The following is a 20267-nucleotide window of genomic DNA, read 5'->3' as shown; positions in this document are numbered from 1 at the left end:
ATGCACATCTTGTACGCATGGGGTTGTGGAATCGGAAAAACATTTCATTTTAGAATGTGATGCATTCAAAGACATTAGAGAAAGTTATGAAAACATGTTAGCCTCAGTATCTTGGCATTCTCTTTTTAATGAGGAGATTGTTAAAAAATTGGATCAGCTCATCATCAATTTAAATGGGAAAAACACTGAATTACAAAAAGCAAAAAACAAAAAACTAATAATCTCATAAACTATTTTCAGTCTCGTAAACTTTAAAATATCATTTCATTTATTGATTTTGATTTCCCATAACACCTACGCATACCCGCGACTCCATGTACTACTGTATACTACTTTTATGAGTTGAATTTCAAGCAATGCTCTTTGCTGGACTGGCGCGGCGGTTTGGTTGCTCTATTGCAGTATCTAAAACCTGATAAAATCTTTTTTGAATTAAGAGTTTTGAACACGTGCCTTCTGAAAGTCCTGGGAGGCGGTCTTCATATGCGGAGTCCACCATTCGCTCACTGAAATTGCAAGCAGATCTCTCTGAAAATCACTGGATTTGGGCATGTGAAGTTCGCTGTAGAGTGATATCTGCTATTTTTGCATCGTTTTTATTGTTGGATAATGAAAGGATTTGTCTGGCATCGGCATTTCAATGTCGTTCGAAGAATAATAGCTCCCCATTCAACTCAATCTCAACAGGCAGAGCCAATGACCACCTACTTCTCTTTTATCATTCATTCTTTTCGACGCAGAACAACGTTTACCTTTATGAAACTGATGCGGGTATAGTTTACTTTGTTTGCAGGCCTCAGGAAGAATATCTAAAGCTAAAATCTGTTCAGAGCAGACAAGAGGGTTTCATCGCTATGTCGGTTCGTCACATTCAGGTCATAGACCGGGTTAGGAATCATTTCTACAATCTGCGTCAATTGTGTTAAAATATGTGAAGTTCCTTGAAAACCATACGTTCTTCTAATGCTAGCAAGCATTCACATCCACAAAATGTTTGACAAAAAATATGGCCCCCTTTCAAGTACTCAATCCAGCGCTACTCCATACAATTAAGCCCTTATTTCCTGTAACTAAGCATTTCAATGAGCAGCCGATGAAGGATCACGTGCAATACCATCCTCCAGTATTCACCTGATATTGTCGTGGTCTAACTTGGATTTACGTGGCGTTTACTTATCGTAATTCATTGTCTATGGTATACTCTGTTGTTTCGTTATTTTTTCAAGAGATGCCTTATGTACACCTGCATTGACATTGTCATCAAGTTTGAAGTCTGTGTCCTGTTGACCTAATTTGGTAATTTGTATGCAAAAATATAATCTATTGCTTTCTTTCTTCTTTCTCAGAGAGATTAGCAAATGCTGAATAATTAAGTTTTAATGCCCTAGTCCTATTGATCCAATTTGGTCATTTGTGGACGTTAATATAATTTATTGTTTTCTTTCTTCAATATCAAGAAAATTTGCAATCGCTCTCATAATCTTCGTGTGCACTTCTTTTTACGCACTCTAGGATATGTTCACCATTTCATTTATTTCTGAAAGCACAAATCCGTAGCCTGAGCCTTGGTGCTAGGACTACAGTTCACCTAAGTGCAGCCCCTTGTGTGCCCTTCACGATTCCCATGCAATGCTTGGAGGCTATGAGAGACTCTTCCCTTGGTCACCTTTTCAGTTGTCTTCACCATCTCCTTCATTTCTGAGAGCATAATAGGTTTATTATCTCCTTCATTTCTGAAACTTGAAAGCATAAATCCGTAGCTTGGTGCAAGGGCTACAGTTCATTTAAGAGAAACCCCTCACGTGTCCTTCGCAATTCCCTTGTAATGTTTGGAGGTCACAAGAGACTTTTCTCTTGGTTACGTTTTCAGTTATCTGCATCGTCTCCATTTCTGAAAGCATAATAGTTTCATTATCTTTGTCATTTCAGGAAGCATAAATCTGTAGCTTGGCGCTGGGGCTACGGCTCACCTAAATGCAACCTCTTGTGTGCCCTTCACAATTCTCTTGCAATGCTTGGAGGCTATGAGAGACTCTTCTCTTCATTACCATCTCCGTTATTTCTGAAAGCATAATAGGTTCACTAAGCGTAATACTGTAGCTTTGCATTAGGGTTACAGTTCACCTAAGCGCCACCACCTTGTGTATCCTTCACAATTCCATTGTAATGCTCAGAGGCTACGAGGGACCCTTCTCCTGGTTTACCTTTTCAGTTATCTTCACCATCTTCTTCATCTCTGAAAGCATAATAGGTTCATCATCTCCTTCATTTCTGAAAGCAAAAATCTCTAGCTTGGTGCTAGGGCTACAGTTCACCTAAGCGCAATCCCCTTCTAGGCCCTTAAGAATTCCTTTGTAATGCTTGGAGGCTATGAGACTCTTCTCCTGGTCACCTTTTCAGTTATCTTCACAGCTATTTCATTTCTGAAAGCATAAATCTCTATCTTGATGCCAGGGATACAGTTCACCAGAGTGCAACCCCCTTGTGTGCCCTTTACAATTCCCTTGTAATGCTTGGAGGCTGTGTGAGACTCTTGTCTCGGTCAACTGGATCTGAGTCTTCTACACCACCTTAGGCTAGGAACTGTGCCTAGATAATATGAATGTTGTTCCATAGATAGTGTCAGATCAATTTGATGATGCTAGGCACGTTCAAAACCCATAAGCACTTGTTTCTTCACCAACATCTGTTATGCTCTTGACCTGCCAGAAGATACCAAAGTACCAAATATGCGAAGAAATATACCCAGAACACAAAACAATAAGAAATAAAAGCAAGTATTTTATTATTCAGAAAGGAAAGCAATGTTCACTTGCCTCTTCAATGGGGCAACCTCCGATAGAGCTGGGCTCAATTACAAAATAAGACAGAATGCTCCTCGAGGGGAGTCTCTATCCTTTATATAGGATTCATACATGCAATACCATGGGTCAATACCATGGTTATTATTAATACCGTCTATCTAATACCATGGCCCATTTGCAACTAACTGTGGTCCCTTCTTTAAATGCGGGTCAACCACTTACAATTATTAATACGGGCTTTATTGACTCTTTACTTAACTATAACTATGCCTCGATCCTATTACATAAATAAGGGGGTTAGGGTTGGACCCTAACATGCCCTCCCCCATAAGAATAGCCTTGTCCTCAAGGTTGAAGCTGCGGAAATTGCTGAAGGACAGTGGCTGGTTCCCAGGTCGCATCTTCTGGAGAGGTGTCTTTCCACTTGACGAGGACTTCCTTGATCATGCGGCCGCGCAGGTGCTGTTCTCGTGTGTCAAGAACCTGTTCAGGTTGGAGCCAGATTGACCCTTCTTCATCCAATTCAGGTAGACTGGTTTGAATTCGACAATGGTTCCCAATCACTTTCTTGAGGCATGAGACATGGAAGACTGGATGGATTTTTGCAGTCGGTGGCAAAGCTAGCTTGTAGGCGACTTCTCTAATGCGCTGAAGTACTTGATACGGCCCGTAGAATTTTGGAGATAATTTCTGACAACCCTTGTCTTTGAGTGATGTTTGCTTATATGGTTGCAGCCTCAGAAATACCTGATCCCCTTCTTGAAATTGGTGTTTTGAACGATGTTGATCTGCCTGTTGCTTCATGCGGTTTTGAGCTTGATGGAGATTCTCTCTGAGGCGGGCCAGCATGGTTTTGTGGTTCTGTAGGAGTTGATCCACTGCTTGTACGTTTAAGCATCCCTTGATATAAAAAGTAGGTGAAGGAGGGAGTTGACCATAAACTGCTTCATATGGAGCCATTTTGGTGGTGGCATGATAGTTGGTGTTATACCACCATTCGGCTAGAGGTAACCACTGTACCCATAGATGTTGCTTTTCTAAAGTGAAACACCCAAGGTAGGTCTCCAGACATTTTTTGACTGCTTCAGTTTGACCATCAGTTTGGGGATGATAGGAAGTATTGAGTTGTAGTTGGGTACCTTGTAGCCTGAAGAGTTCCTGCCAAAAGTTACTGGTGAAGATTGGGTCACGATCAGACATAATGGAAGTGGGCTTGCCATGCAATTTGAAGATCTGGTCCATGAAAGATTGAGCTACCAAAGTTGGTGTAAAAGGGTGGGGTAGGGCACAAAAATGAGCATACTTAGAAAGTCTGTCCACAACCACCATGATGACGGACTTGTTGCTTGACTTTGGAAGACCCGTAATGAAGTCCATAGAAACCTCCGTCCAGATTGAGGCCGGGATGGGCAATGGCTGTAATGTGCCTGGGTATTTGATTGTTTCTCCTTTGTTGCACTGACATACGTCGCACTCAGCTACAAAAGTAAGAATGTCTGTTTTCATGCATGTCCAAAAGAATGAACGTCGTGTGCGAGCATAAGTCTTTTGAAAGCCTGAATGGCTTGCAGTGGGAGATGAGTGTAACTTCGCCAAAATGCGACTTTTGAGAGTGGATGTTGGTGATATGACGACTCTGTCCTTGTAGCGAAGAATCTCATCCTGCCAAGAGTAGCCCGCTGTGGAATTTGGATCTGCCTGCAATTTAATAATGAGTTGGGAGAGCAAAGGACGTGAAAACCATTCCTTGCGAGCCTCTTCAATCCATTCTAGAATGGGAAAGGAGATTGCGAGCAGGGTGCTTTCCTCCTCAAATTGGCGTGATAACACATCTACTATGACATTTTTGCGCCCTTTCTTGTAAATTATCTCATAATCATATCCCAGCATTTTGGCGAGCCATTTATTTTGTTGTGGCGAGGATAGGCGTTGCTCCAAAAAATATTTAAGGCTTTGATGGTCTGTGCGGATTTGGAAACGCCGCCCCAATAAGTATGGTCGCCAGGTATCTACTGCATGTAAGATGGCCATCATCTCCTTCTCATAGGTAGATTGTCCCAGATTTGTCCCACTTAGTTGTTGGCTAGTGAAGGCCAAGGGTCGATTTTCCTGCATTAAGACCGCCCCAATACCCGTACCTGAAGCATCACATTCAATCACAAAAGATTTGGTGAAGTCGGGTAGTGCTAATACGGGAGTGGAACACATGGCATGTTTGAGAGCTATAAATGCCTGTTGCGCTTCATCATTCCAGAGAAATGAATTTTTCTTGAGGAGGTGAGTGAGGGGTCTAGCAATGCGACCATAATTGTGGACAAATTTGCGATAGTAGCCCGCGAGACCCAAAAATCCTCTCAAGCTCTTCAAGGTCTTTGGTTGAGGCCAATCTTGCATTGCCTGGATCTTTTTGGGGTCCACCCTGACACCTTCATGCCCCACAATGTGGCCCAAATACTCATCTTCTTCCATGCCAAAAGAGCACTTGGACATCTTGACAAATAATTTATGCTTCCGGAGCAGTTGCAAGAGTAGATCTATATGCTGAAGATGTGTGGCCTAGGTGCGGTTGTAGATGAGGATGTCATCAAAGAAAACAAGGACAAATTTTATGAGATATGGTTTGAGCAGGTGGTTCATGAGGCTCTGAAAAGTGGATGGGGCATTACAAAGACCAAATGTCATGACCAGGAACTCATAATGGCCTTCATGAGTTTGGAAAGCAGTCGTTGGAATGTCTACTTCTTTCATGCGAATTTGGTGATAACCTGAGTGAAGGTTGAGCTTAGTAAAGAATTGAGCCCCATTTAGTTCATCCAGCAAATCATTGACAACCGGGATGGGAAATTTATCTTTGACTGTCAACTTGTTGAGGGCCCTGAAGTCTGGACACATACGCCATTCCCCATCTTTCTTGAGCACCATGACCACAGGCGATGAATAAGGACTAATGCTAGGACGAATGATGCCTGCTTCCAAGAGTTCCTTGATGATTTTTTCAATTTCATTCTTTTGGGCGAACGGATATCTATATGGGCGCACATTTGGTGGTTGGGCCCCTGGGACCAAAGTAATGCTATGATCATGTTCCCCTCTCGAGGGTGGAAGCTCATGAGGCTTGTCAAAGACTGGCAGATGGTTGTTTAAGATCTGTTGCATCTCAGGATGAATATGAAGAGAATTGGGTTCGAAGGCCTGGATGGCATTAAATTGGGCTATAACTCCATGGTGGCCCTTTTTTAACAAATTTTCCATCCTATGTGAGCTGATGATAGAGGGATCACTCGCCTGGAGTCCGCGGAGGGAATGTGTGTGGTTGTTCTGCTTAAAGCTTATATATAACTCCTAGAAATCCATTGTGATTGGGCCGAGTGTGCGGAGCCATTTAGCACCCGAGACAATGTCACACACTACCATGTGTATGGCAAACATGTGGGTCTTTAACTGATAATCTCCCATTTGAAGTTTGACATTTTCACAGCGGCCTTGACATTTCATTGTCCCCCCATTAGCAATTTGGACCTGGAAGTTAGAGACTGCTCTGACAAAACAATGGACTGCTTCCGCGACTCTTTGATGGATAAAGTTATGCGTACTGCCACTATCAATCAAGACTACTACAGGGCGATGCTTAATAAAACCTCTGATTTTGAGAGTTTGGGGAGAAGAAATCCCTACCAAAGCATGAAGCGAGATAACTGGTTCTTCAGGTACATTGTCCAGCTAGTTGTCCTCATCTTCCTCCTCTGGTTCCTCAAGTGGTGGGGCTTCCTCCGATGAACTGTGATCAATGGCATCAATTTGAAAGAATTTGGGCTCCTTGCATTTATGCCCGGGGGAGTATTTCTCATCATAGTAGTAACACAATCCTTGCTTTCTTCTTTCCTTCATTTCCGCTGGGGACACCTTTTGAACCTTGAGTGTTTGGGTAGTGCTTTGAGCCTGGGTGGGGCAACCCTTGGCTATGAAATTTGGGCGATTGGACTGGGCCGCTAACGCACATTCTACTTCACAAGCTATCTTGCAAGCATCCAGCCATGAGGTTGGGTGTTGCAGTCGGACGTGGGCTTGTATGGCTTCTTTGAGACCACTGACAAAACATTCCAAGTAGAACTGATCGTGTAGACCTCCTGTGCGGAAGGCTAAGGCTTCAAAGGCTGTAATATATTCGTTCACTGTTCCTGTCTGTCAGAGCTTAGTGAGACGACCCAAAAAGTTAGATTCATGGTCAAAGCGATCCATAAGAGCTTTTGCGAATGTCTGCCAAGTCACGGGCCTTCCATAGCAACGTTGATGCCACTGCCACCATTGCCATCTTTCATTGCCCAAGTACATGCTACCCACATTAAGTTGAGTCGCATCATCTTTGATGTGATTCAGTGTGGAATATTGCTCCATTTGTGCTAGCCATGTGGCCGAATGAGAGCCATCAAATTTATACATGTCCAGCTTGGGTGGTCGCGTCTAGGACTGTTGGTGGTTGCCAAAGAGGTGAAGAGAATGGCTAGACTCGCCCTCAATGTTTTCATTGAAAGGATATGCCTCCAAGTGTTCCTCCGTCTTGCCCTTTGCGAGTGCGTCAGCTAAGGTCTTGAGCGACGACAGTACTACGTCCAACTTTGTTTCAAGGGTGTCGATCTTCTCATTGGCCATAGCTTGAGCTCTAGTTTGTACCATGTACCGATCAGGTGCACTGTAAAATTTGGGATCGCCCGAAATTTTTGACGCTAACAAGTGAATGGTACCACCTTGCTCAGCTCATCGACCTGATTCTTATGGGCCAAGCCTCCTATAAGCGTCCTGGGAGGGTCTCAGACCTTTTTGTTTGTTTGTTTGTTTTTAATCCTTGTGTTTTTATTGTAACTCCGAAAGGAATTTTACTCCTCGCTTAGGAATACTGCAGTAGCCAAATCCTAGAAAAGTCAATTCTACCCAATGTCTTGCGAGAATCGTGCCCAGGTATAGGGCCCCACACAAATAGTTTGATCTGTCGGATCCCTCAACTGCAAAGTATGAGTAGGAATGTGGTAGTGATTGAACCCCTGCTGCTAGATCTGAATGGCGGATTTGATTGTGGCGACTGCTACGGAATCCAACGGCTAGATCTGAATGGCGGATCTGATAGATCTGAATGGCGGAATTGATTGTTGCGGCTGTGATAGAACCCCACCTGCTAGATCTGATCTGGCAAAGATGATGCGTGATCTAGAGAGAGACCCGGGAACTATGGTCTTAAGGAGTGTCAAGTGCTACAGATCGCAATATACATAAGGGTCTGATAGTAGTACTCGGCCCAATCTTTCAGGGCATTAACCAAGGAGGATCAATCGTACCGTTATCCGTACAACCCGACTACTCTATCGTACATGCGAGTGATCTCCCCGAGTGCTGTTCTCAATGTACTGTAGTAGCAAGAAGGCCGACAGTTTATCTAAGGCGAGGCTTCAAGAGAGCCTAGGGGGCTTCCGATATACCCAGAGGGTACTTGGAAGAGAGTCCGTGCACGGTTCTGTCTATTGCGCTACTACTCGAAGGGGTACCCACAGGGTTACAAGGGAGTCCAACAAGCGTGACCACCTCTTGAATTTCCTGCGTGCATGCCTCCCCAAATCCGCAGGTTTATGCGCTCAACGACAGATCCCGTGGTTTAAAGATGCCGGAACACGTCTCTAGCCATTTTTTTTTTTGCTAAAAATGGAGATCCCACTGGCCTTGGAAAGTGCTCTGATACCACTTGTTATGCTCTTGACCTGCCAGAAGATACCAGAATGCCAAATATGCGAAGAAATATACCTTGAACACAAAACAATAAGAAATAACAACAATTATTTTATTATTCAGAAATGAAAGCAATGTTCACTTGCCTCTTCGAGGGGGCAACCTCTAATAGAGCTGGACTCAATTACAAAGTAAGGCACTATGCTTCTCGAGGGGAGTCTCTATCCTTTATATAGGATTCATACATGCAATACCATGGGTCAATACCATGGGGTCAATACCATGGTTCTTATTAATACCATCTATCTAATACCATGGCCCATTTGCAACTAACTGTGGTCCCTTCTTTAAATGTGGGTCAGACACTTACAATTATTAATATGGGCTTTATTGACTCTTTACTTAACTATAACTATGACTCGATCCTATTACATAAATAATGGGGTTAGGGTTGGACCCTAACAACATCTTGCCCAGAATGCCTCCCCGTTCATATAGTTCCATCCTCGTAGCCAACAACATCGTACCCAATTCTTCATGCTCTAGGTGTTGGACCAAATCTTCTTTTTATTTACTGCATTACACATGCCAATAAAAAGCTGTAATCTTGGTGGACTGTTAGGTTGCAAAGGACATTAGTGATGGCTTCAAGGTGGTTGCTTGAATATATTGTGACTAATCTGATCATATGTACAAGTTTGTGAAGGTTCCTTTGTTGAGAAATATAGCTTGAGTAGGAGCTTCTTGCACAGATTAGGTTTGAATGTGCGAGAAGTAGTTAAAGACAACATCTAGTAATAACCTCCTAGTAAAAGTGGAAAATAATACCACCTTGTAATTTCACTTAATTATTAAAAGTGAAAGTCAAATTTCCTGTGTTCTCCTCGTCTTAGATATGAAATATTCAAGAGATTCTAGGATATAAGTGAGTTAAATTTAATCTATTCTTTACCATACATCTCATTCTTGAGATAAGATTGTTGTTAGTATTAATGAGATCAGTTATTATGATTTGGAAAACTAGTTGCCAGGACTGAGGATAGTTATCTCTCTCAAAGCATAAACAGGACAATATGGGTGAAGTTGAACACACTTTTTGAACACCAAGAAGACTCATGAGGTCAAGGAGAGATCAGTTGAGCAGATTCAAAGCATAGGAGAACAGTCAAGGCCTGGCAGCAGGCCAAAGGATTGTGAAATTTGAATATTAGATCTGATTGGATTTTCCTAGCTGTTTATCTTATAATGAGAAAAAATTTCACCCAGTAAAATGTTATCAGAAAGCTAATGAAAATAAATATGCTGGTGTTCTAACTTTTAAATGAACTTGCAACCGAAAATAAATGGAAAACCAGTCATATAACACAGCAAAAAAATTATGCCCAACAAATTTTACTTCACTTTATATTACTCTAGAAATCAGGGCCTCCTTTAACAAGGAACTCGACCAACAAAGAATACTTAGAAATTACAACAATGGAACTTGGCAACTCGGTCCCCCAGAAATTTGATATGCAATTATGCTGGCTGTCTCCACAAGTTTGGCACACCTGAAGCTATTCAACCCCTCAACAAATGCAGCCTCAACCTTCTCAGCCTCCCCACATTCATTGTCTGCTTGTGTTGGAATTTAACTTCAATGCTCTTGGCCTCCTCCCGTGTGCAACAAACTCTCAACCTTGACCCCTTCACCTTTGTGCTCAACTTGCAAAACTCTTGCTCACTTGAACCTCTAGCGTCATACCTTCCTCTTCTCTTTAGTCTCGACTCTCTCACTCTCTTGAGAAAATTGTTCTCTCAATCACAATGTGTCTTTCACCCCTCCCTTGGTTTATTTCTGTAATTTCATTTAGCCAAATCCCTAACCCTATTCTCCTAAGTGATGAAGGGTTAGGATTAGATCGTAGGCCTGACTTGAGATCCACGATAGAGATTAGATCTAAGTCACTTAAATAATTAAATTATTTATCCTTAGAAACTTGGCTCAATAGTCAACATTAATTAATAAATATTAATGAACTAGAAGCTCTTCTAGTCACCTGGCACAATCCTGGATGTCTTAACAATCTGTACAATCCTCCGTCTCGAACACCAATCACTCCTACTGAGTCTATGCTCTAGCCCTTAGGCCATACAAGAACGTGACCATCTGGTCATTGGAGTGAAAGTCTCCTTGTAGTCCACTCCCTCTTTATGGGAGAACCTTCTTACCACAAACCTTGCTTTGTACTTCTTGATGCTACCATCACCTTGGCATCATCCGCAATGGACTTGTTCCTTGTTTTTGAAAACCCATTCAAGAGGCCATGGAAAAAAGAAAAATCATAACCAAACAATCATTTTCCGATATCTAAAACATACAAAATATAAGGACAAGAGGCTAACCAAAAAATCAAAACGAGAAAAAAATATGATTGGAAGTACTTATCTCTTGATCAAGGAAGAAATTGTTGAGGGTTGTGTTACCACACAATTTAGCAGGGCCCTAAGGAAGAGAAAACCTAAGGGACGACTACTCGACTAAGTGACAATAACGAGACAATGACCCACTGTCACCTTAGTCAAAGTCCCCTGCTCTTTATGGACTTTCACCGATGGGAGGAGTCCCGGTAGGAAGGGAATCACTTAGAATGAATAGATCAATGATTTGGGTATGACGTGATTCCACAAAGCCCATTCAAGGAGAGACACAACAATGGCTCAATGCTTCAAGGAAGCTAAACACTCTCCAAGAAAGGCCTAGGAGGAGATCAAGACTTAGGGTTTGAGATTTATGTAGATAATATCAATATGTATTCCTAAGATCAAGCCTCCAAATGATGGGGCAGGACCTCTCAAAGAAGCTCTATGTGATGTTTTAACACTTCCAAGAGGCTTTTGCTCCCTTTGAGAGACCTAGGAAATGCTTGCGCTAGACCTAGGGTTTTATGAATAAACACGGGAAGAAATACTTCCAAGGTACTCACTAGGTCAAGGTAAGGGACGAGAAAGGGTTTCTTATGCTTTATTCCATCGAATACTATACTCGTACAACCCTCACGAAAGCCCCTTAGTCTAGGAGAAACAAATAAGGGTTTCCCTTCTAGGGCACAAGATTTTATTAGTTAGGAACCGTGAAGAATCCACCAAACATGGAGATCCTCTAGGCAAGACCCTAAGGAAGAGTCTTGTCCTCATAGAATCCAAAATTTCACTCTCTAAAGGAATTCACTTGATGCCCTACCCTAGAGGGGCCGAAAATTTGAGGAGGAGAAATATGGAGAAGAGAGGAGTTGATCACCAAGTTTCTTGGACTAGTGCCTAGTCCTTTGGGCTATGGAGTCTTAGATGATTCTAAATTGGCCAAAATCGTCCTTAAGGAGGCTAAAGATTGATGCCCTAGCAATCAACCTTTAACATTTACCCACTCAAGATTTATGGAGTTTTATGGAAGAAAGACAAAATTTCATTCACTAGGAACATTCATCATTTGCCATACAATGAGTAACATATGCAATTGCCAACCAAATAGCTTTCCAAAAATGATTTTCAATAATTAGGGCACAATAGCATTAACCTAGTTGCAACAATTCCATATGTTAGACATTATTTCAAGAAAATACTCGACAAGAAGTGCTTACAATATGACAATATGATATTTCCATCCACAAATCATGAGATAGCTCCAAAGAAGATTGAAAATTTCAGCTCCAAATGTCAAAATGCACCAAAGAATCTCCAATAGTGTTAATTTTAGGTAACAATGGTATGTTCTATGTATGCTTTAGAGCAAATTTTACTTCAATTTCTTTATTAGCCCAATATCAATATGCAGTTTAGCAATCACATCAACATGATAGTAAAATGCAGATAGAACATAAACATAAACAGTAGAAGACAAACCAAGACAAGGGGACACAAGATGTGGCACCAACCAGGGACAAACCCTAATGTGGGGAAACCCTTGATCAATTCTTCTTATATTCTTCAATAGTTCGGCAGAGAGAGAGTACAATTTACAAATATGATAATTTATGATAGCAGCAAAAGAGCCCTAACCAGAAAAGTCAACGTTGGTTAATATGGCATAATTCTTCCCCAATTCAGCACGGTCAAACCCAGTCAACTTCGGCCTCCAACAACAAGTCTAATAAGCCCAAAACAATCCGAAAAAGTCTAGTCAAAACTGGTCAACAAAAGTCAACCCTGCAGCCAGCCCTAATGCAGTTAACGCTGGTCAACACAGGGGTTAAACAACCTCGATTTTTGTGCCCATAGTTGCGGCTTGCACAAATAGAAATTTCTCACACAAATCCGCAGTCAAGGAAGGTCAATGCTTGTCAACACAGCCCAAGAAAACAACCTCTGAAATTCGGTCAAACTGGTCAACGTCTAAAACAAAAAATCGTCCTCCTTTTCTTCGCACGTGTGAGAGAGAAAGCTGCCCAAAATTGCGTACCCAATCAAATGAGGAGAGAGAGATGTGAGTGAATGAGTGATGTCCAAAATGAGGCTCAGGCATCATGAATTTCTAACAAATGTTGAGGATGAATAGACGTGACTGTTGGGCTTCTGAGCCTACATAAGTCTGTTGGCCGACCTTGACAATTTGTCCATAATCAAAATAAATATATAACTTCATTTGTACATGTCGGAATCGGATGATCTTTAGATCAATCCTACACTTCTCGGAGAGAGGTATCCAAGAAAAATATCAGCTGTCATAAATAAGATGACCCATGTGGAGTTTGGCCCTAGTTGTCAATTTTAACAAATAGCTTCCAAAGAAAAAGTACGAGTTCTTTTTCAAGAGAAGAATCCAAGTGATGATGATGATTTCTCACAAATGAGAGTGAGTTCTATTTATATGAGTCTCACTAAGTCGAATTAGCCTAATTAGCCCCTAAAGCATTAAAAATATGGGCAAGGAACAAGTGTTGGTCACAAGTCGACCAAGTAGCTTTCACAAATTATAAATTAGCCATCCAAATGCGAGCCGAATTGATGTCGTCATGCTGATGTAGGGCTATTGGAGGGCCACATTGAGTCTTCTTTGTGCCAAAATGTGAGAGAGGGCTTTATATATCTCGAACAAAGGGGTGGTCCCTTAGTCTCCATGCAAGTCATCATGTGGCGCCCCAAATTGGGTTTGGGGCACAAGAACTGGTCTCATGGGTCTTTTGATGATAGAAAAGCCTATACTGCTCCAATGAATGAGGGCTCTGTTGTCGCGCAGATTGGCACGACAACGCTCGGACCGGGGGCTGTCACTCTGATCCCCGATCCCTCCGTTTGAGCCTGTCTCCCGCGGCTAAGGGGGGTAGACCCTGTGAGATGATGTGACCAACTGTCGACCAGTTGGTTGGGAGACACGAGACACGATGTAAAAAGCACGCGATGATTTGGTTGATTTAGCAGACCAGTGCCTTAAGAGATTGTTATTAAAATGATTACTTGTTAAATGATAATAAAAGATGGACCATGAACAGCAATCATCTATCATCAGCTAAAACACAATGCTCTTAGAATGACAAAAAACGATATCCAGCAGCTAAAAACTTTAAAAGATGAAATGCTTTGAACCACCACAAGAATCGTAAACCATTAACTAGATATCATATTCGCATCTCGACTTGAAAGTTTTAGATCTCAGTATGAAAGATAATAACAAGAAAACAACTGAATCTAAAAATAATTTTCCACAAAATTTTTATATTTTTTCAAAGTTTTTTTTTTTAAATCTTTTTTCAATTTTTATTTTTCAATGTTATGGAAATTTAAAAAATCTAAAAATTAAAATTCTAAAACTAAATTAACTTTAAAACTAAACCAAACCAAAAAAAAATAAAAATAAAAAAAATTAAACTAAGCCAAAAAATAAACTGATTTTTTATTTTTATATTTTTTATTTTTTTATAAAACTAAAATCTAACAAAAACTAACACATGAAATAAAATAACTAAACAAAACTAAAATACAAAACATTTTTTAGTTTTATGATTTTTTAAAACAACGAATCTATATAAAAAATAAAAAGAACTTTAAACTAAACTAAAACAATAAATTAAAATCTAATTAAGAACTACGCTAGCCTTTTTTTTTTTTGTTTATTTTTTATATTAGAAAAATCTAAAAAAAAGAACGATCTATCTGGAAATTTAAAATCTAACATTCATAAATTTTTAAACTTAAAATCTAAAAAGTAAAACTACGAGAACGAAACTAACCTATGCATATCGCAGCTATATCCATATCGAAAAGGAAAAACGCTGAACGATGAGATCGTATTGCCAAATCCGATTTACCTGCTGGCCTGGTATTGTTTCAACGCTTTCCCTTTTTTGATTTGTGTGTGGACATGTGCAGGGAGTTTGTCGGCGGAAGAGCTCACGCGGAGGAATGCCAGTGACGGCAGAAGACTGGGCCGACAGAATGTTTCAATGCGTTGAAGGATTTTCGATCTCCCTTTGATACTTGGTGTCCACTGCATACCGACGGAATTTTGATTGCCACCTGAGCTTTTGCATGATCTACGCAGCAACAAATTACCTCTCCAGAACTTCGTCAATCACTGTCGGCGGCTTGAAATGGATTTTGGAATAATCTGTTATACAGCCGCAATGATATGTAACGCTTATGGTAACAGATATTCAACGATAAATAAAACAAAGAGCAGATACTAATCATCTGAAGCGCGAAGGAGGGAAATGGAAAGGCAGCAGTAAAGCTGAAGCGGCTATTGGTTTGAATCAGATTTCCCCACTTGATGCACACACACAAATTCGAAATTCACTTGATAATGCTCAATACAGTGAGGATCAAGGAAGGCAGGAAGTGAAAATGAACGAAGTATGCATGATTTCGCTTAGCCCTCACTGAAAAACCTTGCAGCTGCAAACACAAAAACAAAACCCTAAAAAATTTTAAAACCCTAGATCAGCTAATTAATTTACAGATTTTTGGCCCCTGAAATGCCAGATTTGACAATAACTGCAGTAATGTTTTCAATATATCAGAAATTTTTTGAACTTCACTGTGAACAGAAAGAAAATCTCTAAATGTAAAACAGAAAAGAAACTTTGAATGATTAACCCAGGGAACAATCAGCTGGGCTCTGCACAGAAAGTGCTTGCGGGAGTTGGCTGGTTCAGCCGAGAACTTCCCCGAACGCCCACAAAATTTCCTTCAAAAATGTTTTCCTGCACATCTCAAGCAACCATCAGCAAAGAGAGAGAGAAAGCTGCTAGATCTCAGGAAATAATGGAGATACCTGCCATTATTTCAGAAACCCTAGCAGCCCTCAAACCCTAGCAGGTGAACAAGATACCTGTGCTCACACTACTCTAAAAACAAGCTATGATTAATGGCTGAAAACTGAAATATGCAGAAAATTAAAGATCTCACAGCAATTCCAGAGAGCAACACCAACACGATTTGGACCCCAAAGTCTTTTTATTAACCAGAAAATTAGATTACAAGAGAGCTTTTTCAGTACAGACTCACAGATCAGATGCTTTGAAATGACCCCCTAAGACCCTATATAAAGGAAATGATCCTAACGGCTAGTTCGAGTGATCCATGTAGAAATGATCTCGACCGTTGATGAGGATCAAGACATCTCTTGATCTCATCCGTCGATTTATTAACTTAAACTATTATTATTTTACTAGTTAGGGTTTTTGCTTGATTTTTTATTTATTTTTATTATTTTTCATTATTTTATTATTTTTATTCATTTTTTAATTTTTTAATTCATTTTAAAATGGATCACTGAACTAAACCTTCGGAAACATCACCTAGGACCTAGGACTTAGGACTCATGAGGGGATTTAAAACATTTCTCGACCCTCAGGACACATTACATCATGACTTTTACAAAATTACATCTTAAGGGACAAACCCATTTAATACAGACCCTCACAAAACACCCAGCTCTGCGACACAGCGATAATCTAGCAGATCAACACACTAGGATTCTCCTAAAGTTCAAATGACAAAATCAATCCCGGCTTTGAGGTCAGGTTTGAAGGAAAACTCTGCCGATCCATGGATCGGTGAGACAAAAAACCTTCCGGGACGTAGATTATCATCAGAAAGTTAGGTCCACCTAGGCAAATTACATACATGACTTCATGTCTGCTAAGATTATTTACAGTTAATACATGCAGACTGGGTTTACAATCAAAAAGATCAAACTGCTGATGATGGCAGGATGGCACGGACATGCTGATCAGGTGCTGCTTCTTTCTGTCAAGAAAAACGGGGTGCACTGCATGGGTAGTTGACCAGTAGGGGTCAACAGGCTCTAATGATGGTGCTTTCGCTCCCATGTCTCAAGGGTGAGACAAACCTCCTATGGGCCTTGGATCAATTGCCACAATATACTAAGCCAACTGGGGCACATTGGTCCAAGTGCATCATCTCACTAATAGTATGGGGCATTAAGCAGATTGCTGAGGGTGCTTATGGCATGAAATGATGCTCTTCTAACACATGATGGAGTCCCATGGCTCTCAATGCATCCCTTAGGAGTGTCAATATGATCCTCTCGTGGGATTGGGCCCTAATTAAGTTGCCCAACCCATGATGAAACCACTTGCCAATTACATATACGATCTAATACGCTTCCTCTGTTGAAGAATCTAGGGCAAAGTGGTATAGTGTGATTCTTCGTTACTTGATAACAATTTGTGGAGTCTTTTTACTTTTCCTAGTTAGCTTAATCTTCTTCTTCTTCTTATTAATGCATGTGTGTATACTTCATCAAACTGCTACCAAAACATAAGAACAAGAATACAAGATGTTGGCTCTCTGCTAGGGCCAAAACCTCTCTTCTCTTGAGAGGAAAACCCTTTAGTAAGTTTCTCTTATTGAAGCTTCTTATTGTTCAATCCCAAACCCTAGACCCTTGACAAGAATATCCTCCAAGCACAAGTCAAGTCCTTCTCTCTTTCTACACCTTGTTTCCCGATACTTTGTTCCCCGACACTTCTTCCGACACTTCGTCTTCCTTCTTTCGACACTTCTTTCTTCTTTCAATTGTTGGTAAGTCTTATTATACTTGCTCTAGAAGACATGCCTTAGATGAGATACTTCCCTTATGTTAAAATTGGCAACTAGGGCCAAACTCCATGTAGGTCATCTTATCTATGGTAGCTGATATTTTTCTGGATTCCTCTCGTCGAGAGGTGTAGGATTGATCTAACGATCATCCGATTCTGACAAGTATTTATGGAGATATGAATTTATTTGTATTTACTTGACAAATTGTCAAGGTCGGCCAACAGCTAAATGTGTGGCACACATCCTCAACGTTTCATATAAATACAAGTGAGGTTGAGGCATTATTCACTCATCTCATCTCTCACATTCTTCTCTCCTTAGTTGATTGGGTTTACACACAAGGAGCAGCACACACGTGGGAAAGAGGAGATGTAGAAGGACGAAGTAAGAGGACGCAGATTTGAGGACGCAGAACTGTTTGACTGCGTTGACCAGGGCTGCAAAAGTATCTTTGACCAGCGTGGGCTTTTCTTGAGTGCGGTTTTGGTGTCGCTGTCTCTCCTAGGCAGGCACAGATTTTGGCACACAAACCGAGGCATTCTGACCTCTGGTTTGACCAGCGTTGACTGCCCTAATTGCTGGCAGCAGGTTGACTTCAGTTGACTGGGTTTTTCGAACTGTTTATGGGTTGCCTCTTCTTGCTGTTGGAGGCCGAGTTGACTGGGATATTGACCAAGCTGATTGGAGGTCAATTCTATCTTGTTTGGCCAGCTTTGACTTTGCTGGTTAGGGTTTACTGCTGTTGTCATAAAATTACAAATTTGTATATTTGTACTATTTTTCTCTCTGCTGAACTATTGAAGGTTATAGAAGAATTGATCAAAGGGTTTCCCCACATTGGGGTTTGTCCCTGGTTAGCCGCCACATTTGGTGTCTCTTGTCTTGGCTTGTTTTCTGTCGATCTATTAATGTTCTATCAGTGTTTTACTTTATGTTAATGTGATTGCTTAACAGTGGCTAATAAGAAGAATTTGAAGTAAACTACTCTAAGCATAGAACATACCATAAATTAACACCTTATGATGATCCATTCTCCTCTCTTAGCCAACCTATGAATTTTTATGACTGTCAAGGGGGGGCTGTTATAACAACAATGCAACCCTAATTCTCCCATGTGTGAGAGGCACCCTAGAGAATTAGGGTCCTTTTTCCTTTGCTAGAGAGAGGGACTTCTTCGCTTGACTTGGGAGGCCTTGTAGGCCTAGTGACTTGCCCAAACACCAATGAATCTTGCACTGAAAACTTGTTGCTGCTATATCTGCAGTCTGTCCTCCTTATCATCGCATGTGTGACTGTTTCTAGCCCTAGAAACAATCCCTATCCTTCGCTGAGTTTCCTCCTTCCTGCGCTGCACTTTTGGAGACCCTTTAGACTTCCCTTACCTTCCTTCTTCGCTTGTCTCTTCACTGATTTCAGAGCTTGCATTGTCTTCGTTATGAGGGAGTGGACAACCTCTATATATAGAGGACTATCCCTCCTTTAGGCCAACTAGTTAACTGTTTGTAGGTGTGAAAATTTCTGAATCTAATACATTAGAAACCCCTACTGCAATATCTGGTTTATTATCTCCTACTTGTTATTTACATTAGCAAGTTATTCAATCATATAAACATCGAAATAAACACAAATGCAACCTTCACTGATATATAGATCAACAACTGAAAGAAACTGAGACAACACAAGGGACACCGTTATTTTTGGACAATCGTCCTTGGAAAAACCCAATGTGGGAAAACCTGTGCAGCTTATAGAGGGTTTTATTATTAAGTAGATTCTGAATACAACTAGGGTGCCAGAAATGGCTCACCCTTCAGAGAATTTCCTTGGTAGCAATACCTCTATCTGAGGACAGATATTCCGGTTGATCGGCAACCAAATGAACGATCCCACAGTGACTCTGACTATTCCTTGTGCTGGACAGTGAAAGTCGCTCCACGCGCTCTCCACAATTGCGTCACCCTCTCGGCTCTCAGTCTATTTCACTGAATCACTTCAACGCACCCTCTGAAGCCCTCTGCATCAACTGCGTCAGCCTCTATGGCCTCTGCGTCAACTCCTTTGGCCCTCTGCGTCAACTCCTCTGGCCCTCGGCGCGCTCTGCGCTGGCCTCCTTAGCCTCTGCGTCAACCCTTGTTGCCTTTGCGTCAGCCTTCCTTGGCACTTCGCTGCCTTTCTGATATGTATTCCTCAGCCTCTTGTCGAGATGCCCCTCACTGCAACTGATCACTTGTTCGATTTCCTCAGCAAACCTCGCCCCAGAAAATCAAATTAACTGATCTCTCTTGGTGTCTTGGTGTGTCTCCAACTGACTCTCAAGCCTCCTCTTATACTTTTCTCGTTGACGATTCAACGACCGAGATTAAGTCCTTAATCAACGACTAAGATTAGATCTGGCTTGATCCTCGTTATTTAGAACTTTCTCACCCATATTATATTAATACCCATTAATATTTTATTTTTTATATGTTTAGACTTAGGAACTCATTAAAAAGTTAATTATTTTAATCTCTTCATCCGGGTGGAATTTCTCTAAACGATTTTCTGGGTCTTGGGGATCTCATGTGCCTTAGCCTCTCCACCAATTTTCATGGCTAGAGCACATCTGGTGCTACAAAAAATCAACAACAGACCGACTAGAAGAGTATATTTCGGATGGTTTCCTTGCTGGTATTGCATGCTTGAAGGAGCTTCTTAATGGTGCCTTAG

The 20267-nt window shown here is 41.1% G+C and overlaps 1 protein-coding gene across 3 annotated transcripts in view; it reads left to right on the top strand.

The window, feature by feature from the left end:
* Positions 1–271: 271 nt before the first annotated feature.
* ATJ1 (DNAJ heat shock family protein) overlaps positions 272–20267 on the top strand; it is a 332305-nt gene continuing 312309 nt past the window's right edge. For 2 of the 3 annotated variants that reach the window (XM_089374301.1, XM_089374303.1), the window contains exons 1-2: positions 272–687; positions 794–887. In XM_089374301.1, coding sequence (XP_089230427.1) covers positions 610–687; positions 794–887 — 172 coding nt within the window. In that variant the 5' untranslated portion in view covers positions 272–609. The remainder of the gene's footprint in view (positions 688–793; positions 888–20267) is intronic. The other variant, XM_089374302.1, reaches the window with a different exon arrangement.

The sequence above is a fragment of the Pinus tabuliformis genome, chromosome 8 (genome assembly GCF_031772625.1).
Source record: "Pinus tabuliformis cultivar Carrire ecotype Pingquan chromosome 8, CPIR1, whole genome shotgun sequence".
In the NCBI taxonomy this organism is placed as follows: domain Eukaryota; kingdom Viridiplantae; phylum Streptophyta; class Pinopsida; order Pinales; family Pinaceae; genus Pinus; species Pinus tabuliformis.
This window is presented reverse-complemented; position numbering and strand designations above follow the sequence as displayed.